Source organism: Malus domestica, chromosome 09 (genome assembly GCF_042453785.1).
Source record: "Malus domestica chromosome 09, GDT2T_hap1".
Lineage (NCBI taxonomy): Eukaryota > Viridiplantae > Streptophyta > Magnoliopsida > Rosales > Rosaceae > Malus > Malus domestica.
The window spans coordinates 14,265,332-14,277,741 of NC_091669.1; the positions used below are offsets into that span (position 1 = coordinate 14,265,332).

Here is a 12,410-nt window from a genome sequence, read left to right on the forward strand (position 1 = left end):
TAAGGACCGAGTTAATAAAGAATGAGCCCTAAAATTATAGATAGATTAGATTACAAATGCACTCTATGTCCCATGAGCATTGAAAACCTGTAAATGTATTTGCAAATTCCTATTTTGAATAAGTCATTTAAAAATTTCAATGCTCATAGAGAACATTTTTATCTAACATCTTGTTATCTATTCCTTATTATTTGACTTCAATCACTAAAGAGAGTAATGCTTAGGAAACTTTTAAAAGTGAGATTTTCTATTAACTCTTTGTCATCTCATATTTTTTGCACAACGTTTTATAATGTTGGCATGAGAATTGACGTTAAACTGTGAAATAATAAAGTCATAAAGAATCCCGCTTTAAAAAAATCTTTTTAGCATTGCTCAGTTTAAGAAGTCCGACACTTAAACACAACATAATGATTGCCTGAACAAGGTGTTTCTTTCATGCCATGTGATATTTCTATTGAACCATAGTCATACGATAAGGTTACAAGTTCTATGAGTCAGATAATCAAATCTTAATCATAATAACAATATCCAACCAAAAATCCGGTAGAAGCGTGGGCAGGATGGCACATATATCCCACATGGTAGGAAAGGGGTTTAACATACACCCCACGTAATAATAAGCGCCCAAGTAAGTTGGTCGAAGGAAAACACTTCCTAAAATGGCAAAATAAGAAAACTGCACGTCAACGAAGTCATAGAAAACGTTTATCTTCCGTTATTCCGTTATTCGCAAAACAACAAAAATTATCTCCAAATCAATGTACTAATCAGTAAAAAAAATTATAGAATGTACGGTCAAGCATATGTTTTTTTCTTTATACAAGTACATTTGAGTACGTTAAAATTCATCAGAACTTATAAAAAGAAAATGATATCAACATGCCCTACATTTTTTTTTTTTTTTACTTCTACACACTTTTGTTTTGTTTATTTTTGTTCATTAGTTCTCATTTGATTCATTCAATTCGAATGCAGAATTGAATGATGTATGTGCAATAGAGGAAAAAATCTTTCGAATTGGAGATTATTTAGTCATTGTTGATCGGAACGTTCAATTTATTAATCTTCATTTCCAAATTGTTCATGCAAAACACTTTCCAATTGGAGATTGTTTAATCATTCAAACGCATCAAATAAATGAGACAGTTCATCATGAATATGCTACTTGGTACTCACACAGTCGACTTGTTCTATACATTTGAATGATAAAATGATTTCTGATTGAAATGATTTTTTGTGGGAGTGATCTTCATATGAAGACTAAAAAGTGAAACGCTTTCGATTATAAAATTTGTACGGCTAAGATACGTTATTCACAAGAAAGGAATGAGCTCATCCTAGAAATGGAGCAGTTTTGCTTACCATCATAAACTATGGTGTATGTTCACCATATACCTAATCATCTATTATGTGTCATTTCACTTAACCTTGGTTAATTATTTTAAAAATGGAAAAAGTAACATTTCATGTGAAAGTTAACTAGAGTTACGTGAAAAGACACATGACAGATGATTAGGTGCATAGTGGGCATACATCATAGTTATGATGGTGAGCAAAAATGCAACGGAGTGCAAGTAGTATACTTGATTTTATTCTTCTATTACTTCCACTATTTTGTATAAATAATGGTAAATATTTCTATCAAATATCACATGGAAAATTTTAGCAATTTACATGAAAATGAATTTACTGCTGCTATACCGGCTCGGTTCAGAAATACTAGCATATGCATGTGAATATTTTTTATTTTGTTTTTAAAATGGGAAGGAGAGAGTGGGAGAGAGTGGGATTGGAGAGAGATGTTTTTATTTATTAATATTATATATAATGCTAAAATTACATGCAGTGAGGCTTAATTACAAAATTACAAAATTTGGTTTTGTGAAATTACATTATTATTATTTTTTAATTTAATTTTATTTAATTTTTATAATAGAAGACTAAATAATATTTTCACATCTTTTAATTGACAAAGAGAATTCTATTAATATATAGTTTAGATATTCATAATAATAAAAAGTAAATTTACACATAAGATTTCGTTGAATATAAATTTATAAATCCAAAATTTTATTCATCTAAATTCATTTTCGAAAAAGCTTTGCCTTGGACTACAAACCAGCTCAATCCCATTCATAATCAATTTATTATTTTTTAAATAATGTTAAGAAGATCAAAATTTTAAATTAAATAATATAAATATTAATAACATATACATTATTTGATTTGCAAATTTAATTTAAAAATTTACTCGGCTATCGCATCCAAATCCGTGTATAGGCAAGTCCACACCTAGGGGTCCCACACCCACGTCTTTATAAAAGACACTTTTGTAGATTTGTCGTTTAGTTTTTCCGATGTTTGATTCTTCATATTTCATGTTCTGGCTACAGGATTAGTGCTGGTACATGAACGAACCTCCTTCCCTTGTAATTAAAATTATACATTATATTATTGATCTTTATCTTTAACCCATTTAAGCGCATATTGAGGCAAACTTTATATGGGTTCATTATTTTTCTAAGGACCCCGTTTGTTGATTATTTTATAGTCGATTGAAAACAACTGTCTTTGACAACTTCACCATATGCTCTTTATCTATGCATACATGATACATATATATCGAAAAAGCAATCAAGCCGTAGATTCTTTAGTTTCATCTGGGAAATAAAGTTATGCATCAGTTAATGGTGATCTATAATATTTCTCCTTCAATTTCAAACCTTACACATCCACAATGGTAAATTATGAGTTTCGGAAATTTTCCCTTATACCTGGCTAGGATTTGAATTCTTTTGGTTGACTGGGCTGTTTATATATAGGTAAAACAAATGATACACGTTAGTTTTATTACCATGGCTGACGGCTGGTCGCAGCTTATGAAGGTTATTTTCTTTAGAAGTCAACAAAGGCTTCGCAGGACGTGTGTTCTTCACACTCTTTCTTCTGATTAAATTTGACCAACACAAACACAATGTTGCTTTTGTTGAGTTATGAAATTCACCCCAGCAGAAGCATGGACGTGATCAATTCTGCATGCACGCATGAATATAATAGAAAAATTAGATTAAATTTAACAACAGCTCAAATTTTAATTAAATAAAAAATCTAAAAACAATAAAATAAAATAAAATAGAGAAACTGGACTAAATCCCACAGTAGCTCAAAATTTTGAAACTAGATCAAAATACGCCATATATTTTAACCTTCCACCCCTCTCAAATTCCCCAAGGGATAGGGGATTAAATCCCCCAAAACCCCTCCACCCCATTCCAATACATTGGACTCTGGAGGAGCTTAGGCTAAAATCGACTAACCTAGTCCCTAGGCTATGTGATGCAAGACTGACATCAACTACAATTACAAATTAATAAAAAATCATAAAAATTAATTAAAACACACAAAAATATAAAATAAAAAATATATATAAATATTTAACTATATTCTTTCACCTTACACCACATTTTAATATTTCCAAATACTTTTAACCAATCTTTTATTATCATCAGAAATTAAAAATAAAATTAGCTTCTATTATTTTATAAAAAAAATAATATTTTAATAAGAATTGTCTGGGCTATTCAATTTAGGGGTGGATATGCACTTGGATAGTTACTGTTCAATAAAGACAATTACCGTTTGTTTGGGGGGATTGAATTGTCTATTGCCCGAGGGCTTTGTAGGGGTGGAAATGCTCTTAGAGATAAGAGTTTGTCAAAGATGATTTTTAGAATATAACCTGGAAGGTTTTCAATATCTGAAAAAGATTTTTCATTTTAATGCACCATGACATGTCACTTATAATAAACCCACAGGTTCTACCACTATTTACAAGAATGCCATCTTTATTGTCTATAGTGTAATCTCCACCATCAAAGTTTTAAAAATGTAACTGTAGATTCATTATCATCCATAAAGTAACCTCCATATTCATTGTCTAAAAATGCCGTCTTTATTGTCTATAACTACCTAGTTTTTGTTTTTAGATTTTTTTTATAATATTTATTCAAATTTGATATTGTGTACAAAATGCCCTAATTTAGGTCCGATAGTTTCGGTACAGTTAATATATTTGGTATGGTCAATTTGGTATGATTTGTATTTTTTACATTTCATTTCACTAGGTTTGATAAATTAGGTCCGATAGATTAGGTCTAATAAATTTGGTATGTTATATAGTCTAGGTAAGATCAATTTGGTGTGATCAATTTGGTACGATTTGTATTTTCTATATTTAATTTACTAGGTTCGATAGATTCGATGTCACATCCCAGTCCCGGCTCTGCCATAGCACGATATTGTCCGCTTTGAGCCCCGATCACGCCCTCACGGTTTTGTTTATGGGAACTTAGACAAGAACTTCTCAGTAGGTCACCCATCTTAGGAATGCTCTCGCCCGAACTCGCTTAACTTCGGAGTTCCGATGGAATTCGAAGCTAGTGAGTTCCCAAAATGCCTCATGCTATAAGGAGGGGAACATGCACATATAAGGCACATCACCCCCTCTCCATTGGTCGATGTGGGATCTCACAATCAACCCCACTTAAGGGAAATCCGGCATCCTTACCGACACATCCGCACTGAACGGCAGAGTGGCTCTAATACCATTTTGTCACATCCAAGTCCTGGTTCCGCTATAGCACGATATTGTCTGCTTTGGGCCTCGACCACGCCCTCACGATTTTGTTTCTGGGAACTCAAGCGAGAACTTCCCAGTGGGTCACCCATCCTAAGAATGCTCTCGCCCGTACTTGCTTAACTTCGGAATTCCGATGGAATCTGAAGTCAGTGAGTGAGTTCCCAAAAACCCTCGTGCTATAGGGATGGGAGAATGCACATATAAGACACATCACCCTCTCTCTGTTGGTCGATATGAGATCTCACATTTGGTACGATCAATTTGGTACAGTTTGTATTTTTGATGTTTTAGTTATTAGGTCCGATATATTCGATAAGGTCAATTTGGTACAATTTGTATTTTTAATGTTTTAGTTCATTAGGTCCCATTGGTATTTTTTATGTTTTAGATTATTAGGTCTGATAATTTTTGCATTATTGATTCGTTAGGCTTTATAATTAATTATGATTTACAAAATGCTTTTTTTTTGGTGTTTGAATTTCTTTAAAGGGTAATATAGGTAAACTAAAATAAAAAAATTTAAATCTGACATGAAATATATAAACTAACGTGGAATACGAGTCAAAAGACTATTTTTAATTTTTCTTCTTACACACGGTATTAATAAAAACATAATATTTTTTTTAGGTTAAAATGAAATTTTCTAAAGAATTTATGTATTTATTTACCAAAATTGCTTCGTGAATCGAAACATGCATGCACTTGATTTGTGAAACTCGTGCGTTGAAGGAAAGGTCATTGAAACATACCTATTGTCCAGTCAAGAAAAGTTAGGTTAAGCCTTATATACATGCATGTGTTTCTAAACTTTTTTTTTTCTTTTTTTTTTTTTAAATTTTTTTTAAGAGAAAGAACTAGTGGCAAGCTACGATTATTCACTTCTTTTGGGTCCGGAAAGGTTATGGGAAATTTCACTCTGCCCGTATTCACAATCAAGCATCGGAGCATCGAACCCGAAACCTTCCACATTTTTTTGTTTCTAATTTAATGTAAAAGGACGGTGAAGGTAATAATCATGCAAAGTTTTGGTACCTATAGGCTATAATCTTGAAAATCCACCATCCCTACAGAAATAATTAAGTAAATTACCTCTAATATATGAATTAATAATTAAATCCAAATATAAATTGAGACCTCAGTGTCATCCCTTAAATATCAATCTCACTTATGAAACTGCAAAAGTTGTGGCTTTTACATGTACAAGAAAACTTTAGGAGTACAGCGACTGAATCATTATTTAGCCTTTTCCCCTCAAATTTTGTAAATCCTACCAATTAGCAATATCCTCTTGAAATTTAGAGTCAATCAAGTATTTGTTGTTGTTTATGAAATATTGTTTGATTTCTCACATGTAACGAGTCATTCGTCGTTACATGCGAATTTTACATTTGGTTGCATATAAAAACAAGCTCATAAAATCAGAACATAATCTGTTTTTTCTATAGACATGTCAAATTATAATTTCTACAGAATGAATAACGCCTTACATACCAAGTCAAAAATGTATGTTTGACAAATAATATATATATACTATCAGGTATTCTGTGTCAATAAGTTGGGAAAATACTTTGATTAAAATTTACAGAATTGTTATTGGCACTCAAAAATTTTCATTCAACACTCCAAACTTTCTACATTTAGAAAGAAAAATACACTTGTGAGAAGTGCAAACTGAAAATTTTGGAGTGCTAATAACAATTTCTAAAATTTATATACACAACTGTCTGTGGGGAGTTCAACCCCCCTCCCCCCGCCGAGATTACCAAAAAAAAAAAAAAAAACAAAAGAGAAAATTGAAAATTGTAGCAATGATCCTTTACCTTTAACCCAATTAGGGGAATGATCCATCAAAATAAAAATTCATGACCATTGGTCCCTTAACTCATCAAAACGTATAGCTATGGTCTTTTTTGTCAATTTTACTGGAATTTCGTCAAAATAACTCATGTTGAAAAGATCATTGCTACAATTGAGTTAAAATTGAGAGATCATTGCTCCAATTGAGTTAAAGTTGAGGGATATTTCTCTAATTGGGTTAAAGATGAGGGACCATTGTTACAATTTTTTTTTTCATTTGGTTTTTTATATTTGCCCCTTGATTCAGTCTCACGTGCATGACACGCGACTCATTTTGATTGAAGTTTTAACAGAGTTGATGAAAAAGACCATAGTTGCACGTTTTAATGAGTTAATGAACCAATGATCATGAAATTTTAGTTGATGGACTATTGTTCTAATTGAACTAAAGTTGATGAATCATTGCTGCAATTTCTTCAAAAATAAAATAAAATAAAATTATATACAGAATGCCCAAATTCCTCCACATTCCACAAGTAGGTGTGACATCATCTGAGGTTCTTAATGGCCAAATTTTAATTTGTCAATAGAAAACTGAAAAAGGTGAAAAGTGGCAATAACTAATGCCAATTAGCTAGACATTTTTGCCAAGTTCCGGACTATCCATATCTGCATTTTGCAATATTTCCTAACCACCAATATGCATTAAAGCATCATTTGCGCTCTCATTAGTACATTCTTAAGAGTTAAGATACACTCACACCTACTACCTATAAGAGTTTCAACCCTAATCCTTCATTACCTCTAAATATCAAGTAACAAATAAAGAATACGCACTCCATTTCTCTGCATCTACTTTTTGTGCATATTATTATCTGTCATTTACACTCTTTTATGAATAACTTTAAACGATGACTTAGGTATGTAACTAATAAGGGTTATCAATTCATATACAATGGTGTGCGAATTATTGACATAAAAAAACTTTCAGTTTATTTAGAAATTATGTACATATAACTCATGTAATTAGGATAAGATCATTTTGAAAATGTGCGGTAGGATAATCGCACAAGTGATTAGCTACAACTTGTGATGTCAAGTCATAAAATAAATGATTATTTTCATGATTTATCATTACCTAGTACATTTGTTAATGTAGTTGAATGTGACTGAAAATACTTGAAGATACCACAAGTTGAATGTGAGTAAATGTCATAGAATGAAATCATTTTTCATTCTTTACGAACGAATTAAACACTTCTTATGAAATTGTTTTATCCTATTACCTTAATTAATACAATGTCGAAATTATGCTTTCGATAAAAAATATGCGTCAACGACTAATACAAACGCACAAATAATACATTCACCTCTCCCAGACCCTGCGTCAAGCGGGAGCCTTGTGCACTGGGTACGACCTTTATACAATGCACAAATAATACACCATTAGTTATGATCATTTTTTTCACCTTCATAACCTGCAATTCATCATAAATCTCAATAGTTCATCTGCCTCTCTTGTTTCTTATTTTTGTATTATCTTGGACGGCCAAAGAAAGCAGTAAATTCAACCACCACAGAAGGGCATTCTGGGCAACAAAAGCAGCAGTATCTGCAAATCTCCGAATTAACCAAGGACAAAATGGTAAAACCATCACCGTCGTTAGCCGTTTCCCGCAAGGAAAAATATATATAAAACCTTAATCCCCTCATTTCATTCAGCAGAACTAACGAAAGCTTTTCTATATATATATATCTCTCTCTCTCTCTCTCTCTCGATTCTCTTTCAAAGCACTAAAACCAGTCGAATCAAACTTTTTTCTGTGAAAATCCCTTTTCCGATACCCTTTTCTGCTGCAAGTCCGCTGTGAAACAGCAAAATGTGTGGAGGTGCTATTATTTCCGATTTCATAGCGCCGGTACGGTCCCGCCGGCTCACGGCCGACTACCTCTGGCCGGATCTCAAAAAACCCAGTTCTGGGAAGCGGCTCTCGAAGCCTCTGAAGTCCGAAATCGTTGACTTGGACGACGACTTCGAGGCTGATTTCCAGGAGTTCAAGGACGAGTCCGATGTGGACGAGGACGATGAAATGGTTGATTCCAAGCCCTCTGCTTTCTCTGCCGGAAACCCCTCTTTTGCTCGTGGTAAAAATCTCCTATTTTCTCCCCTTTTGTTGTATTTTGTGTGTGTATATGCATGTCTTTGTTTTCATTTATTTATTTAAGGAGTGGATTTAAGTTAGAATGGTTATTTGTAAATTGTAATTGTTGCTTTATTTTATCTACTTGGAAATTTTGTGGTTTTAGATTGAATAGATATTCTGGGTGAGCACTTTTTCGTAGATAAATTATAAAGTTTTAATCTTGCTTATTAATTATATGTGCGCGCGATATTGATTTGATTTAGTTCTTGTGTGTTTTAATCTGAGGAAAATCTTGCTTATTAATTATATCTGCGCGCGATATTGATTTGATTTAGTTTTTGTGTGTTTTAATCTGAGGAATTTGTTGAAGTTGGTAGAAAGATCTTGGTAAATTCTTAAGTTCTTGTCTGTTTTAATCTGAGGAATTTGCGAGATTGATTTAATATTGTATGAGTTTCCTCAGTTAAATTCTTAATTAATTTTGGAATCATCAATCTAGTTTTTCATTGTTCTTTAATTAATTTTTATAGAAAGTTTATAAAACTTTGATAGTTTTCTCTATGGTAATAATGGATTCATTGTAATTTATGAAAGACCAAGCTCAGATCCAGAGCGAAATGAAATTTCTAAGCAAGTTGAGAATATGAATTTATTGATCAATAATAATAATTTTTTTCTTCAATATAATTTTTGTGTTAACATCTACTTGTTTCTTAATATGTTCTTTAATTTGCTACCTATCTCGTGTGATGATCATGCTTGTAACGACATGGAGATCAAAGTTTTTCGCTCCGTGTCTTTAGGATATTTTAGAGATCACATCTACGAGTTTCTGCTATTTGATAAATTATTATGCTATAAAACTTGATTACTATGGAGCTCGTCGTAGACTATTGTGGTATTGAACTCAGCTTTATGTTTATGTTAATTCCTGTTAGTTTTTCTCACCATATTTTAAACAGATTTGTGATGTTTTCTTGATGCACGTTTTTGCTTGTGTTTAATATTTTTTCTCTTTTCAATCTTGAAGGTTCTACCGCTGTGAAATCTGTGGAGTTTGATGGGCAAGCTGAGAAATCTGCAAAGAGAAAAAGGAAGAACCAGTACAGGGGAATTCGCCAGCGCCCATGGGGTAAGTGGGCTGCAGAGATCCGAGACCCAAGGAAAGGGGTTCGGGTTTGGCTTGGAACATTCAACACTGCAGAAGAAGCTGCAAGGGCGTATGATGCCGAGGCACGTAGAATTCGCGGCAAGAAAGCGAAGGTTAATTTCCCTGAAGAAACTCCTTGTGCTTCTGCAAAGCGTTCCATCAAGGAAAATCCTCAGAAATTGATAGCCAAGACAAACTTGAATGGCACTCAGTCTAATCCGAACCAGAATTTCAATTTTGTGAACGACTCAAGTGAGGACTACTACAGTGCTCTGGGTTTTCTGGATGAAAAGCCAACAATGAATAACTTTCGATATATGTCCACCTTCCCTGCCAATGAAGATGTTGCACTGAAATCCTCTGTTCCATCAGAAAATGCCCCTTTTTATTTCAGTTCCGATCAGGGAAGCAACTCCTTTGATTGTTCTGACTTTGGCTGGGGAGAACAAGGCTCGAAGACTCCAGAAATCTCATCCGTTATTTCATCTGTTATGGAAGAAAGTGATAACTCACCGTTTCTGGAGGATTCTAACCCAACAAAGAAGATGAAGCCTAACTCACAGGATCTGGAGCCTCCTGAGGATAATTCGGGAAAGACACTGTCTGATGAGCTCTCAGCTTTTGAGATGAAGTACTTTCAGACCCCATATCTCGATGAGAGCTGGGATGCTTCAGTGGACGCGTTCCTCAACGGTGACGCTACTCAGGATGGTGGTAATCCAATGGACCTTTGGAGCTTTGATGATCTGCCCGCAATTGTTGGGGGAGTTTTTTAAGCGATGAACCTTTCCCCACCTTTCTAGTTTATGTAAATAAAGCTACATGTTAGTGAGTTTTTCAGTCCTCTGTGAGCTTCTACATTGTTTCATTATTGGTCTCGTGTTCGCTCCCATTTTATCCAGAAAGAGTTGTCGGGTTGGAGTGCAACTGTGTAGGCTGTTGAACATGCATAAGGCCTGTGCGGGGAGTATTTTAAGCCGTAGCTAATGTCATATGGAGAGCGTGTAGGTATTAGGTTTACTTTCACCTCCAAAGAGCTTGAACTTGTGGTTTCTCAACTTTGATGTTTGTATTGATGAAATTGTGTGAGCTATGATGGAATGCTGAAACCTCATAAATCTGTACTTGTTTAAATTTATTCAGGTCTTTCATTTTACAAGAGGCCGTCAGATTTTGCATTGCTTATTTATTAGCCGTGGTATTTAGTTCAATGTATTATTGACTTTGTCTTTGGAGAGAGAGAGAGAGAGAGAGAGATCTTTATGTCGTTTTTTTCAAAGATGTATGTATCTGGTGCAGATGACATTAGCTTATTGCAAGTGGCATGGAATTGGTTGTACCGTCCAGGTTTTATGGTTTAACAAATGCATGCATGTCTGCCACTTGTTTCTCTCTATCGTGATGGGTAAATTGACCGTCACGTGGTGGTGCCATAGTCACGTAATTTGTAAGGTAGTCGGGTCTAACTGTTTTATTACCACATTCCGTTTGTCTTTCTCATCACATGAGCTATATCATTCTTTCACTACCTTCGTCTTTGCTATCTTTCTCATCACGATAATTTTTCACTGTTTGATTACCTCCCTCTCTTTGTTGTAACTGATTCATTACCTCTCTCTCTCTCCTCCCTGTCATCATGCGACCACTCACATGATTAGAGATATTGAGGAGATATTGAGACGGTTACACACAAGATTTTGCCGCTTGTAGGGCTCTCCAGACCCAAAATGTGCCTCGGAAGCTGGACCCTCAGCCTGCCTCATCCATTAGCAGCAAAGAAATAGACAAATCCATAGGGTACTGGGGGAAGGGAGGGTCCTTATTGCAGGGGCAGCTGTGATTGTTCTTGTTCTCTCATTTGCTAAAGGTGGAAGCAAAAGCATGGCAGAACAGAAGCATCATTGCAGCACCTTTCCTCCTGTGCTCACAAGGGCGACTTTAGCCATTACTCACATGTTTATGTGCAGAAGAACCTACAACCAGGGCAAGAACCAATGGGGATTAGGTGGAGGGACCAATGGGGGCTGCTTGTGCCTTCAATTTTGACCACAAAAATGTGGGTTTGTATTAGTGTTATTGTAATAAGGGATGTTTAGGGGGTTTTCTAATTGTTAGCTAGAATACAAGGGAAGTTGAACCTAACACACCTACCTCATTTGCCCTGTGAAGCTTTGATGATAAACCAAGTGCAATTCACCTAACCTTATGAGTGTTCCAGAGCCATCACAATCTCATATCAAATAAACATTAATTGAAGAGAAAGATTGTTCCAATGTTTCATGCAGGAGATTCGACCTTATCAACGGGATACATTATTATGTGAGTATCTTATTTATCACATAATCGGATTAACTACATATTGATTTAATGTCACATTTACGAGAGATTTTATCTTATCCATTCTTATTTGAATGTCTCACTCATCATAGGATCAGGTTAATCTTTGTATACTGATAAGCGAGCTCACTAGTGAGACACTTAGCTAGGGATATATTCTAGTGATACTCAAGATTTCCCTACATTGACATTTGGTGGATTTCAAAATTCTACCCTAACCCTAACTAGCGAGACTGAGAAGCTAAAAATGTTGAGACTATAAAGATTGATGGGCTAAGTACAGAAACCCAAGGAAAAACGATTATCTTTGAATCACGTAACCAATGTTACCACTTACGCA

The 12,410-nt window shown here is 34.4% G+C and overlaps 1 protein-coding gene across 1 annotated transcript; it reads left to right on the forward strand.

The window, feature by feature from the left end:
* Positions 1 to 8,162: 8,162 nt before the first annotated feature.
* On the forward strand, positions 8,163 to 10,869 carry AP2D55 (ethylene-responsive transcription factor RAP2-12-like). The gene is given in 2 exon segments (NM_001294046.1): positions 8,163 to 8,584; positions 9,614 to 10,869. Coding segments are annotated over 2 exon segments (1,161 nt in total). The 5' UTR covers positions 8,163 to 8,319; the 3' UTR covers positions 10,510 to 10,869.
* Positions 10,870 to 12,410: the final 1,541 nt, after the last annotated feature.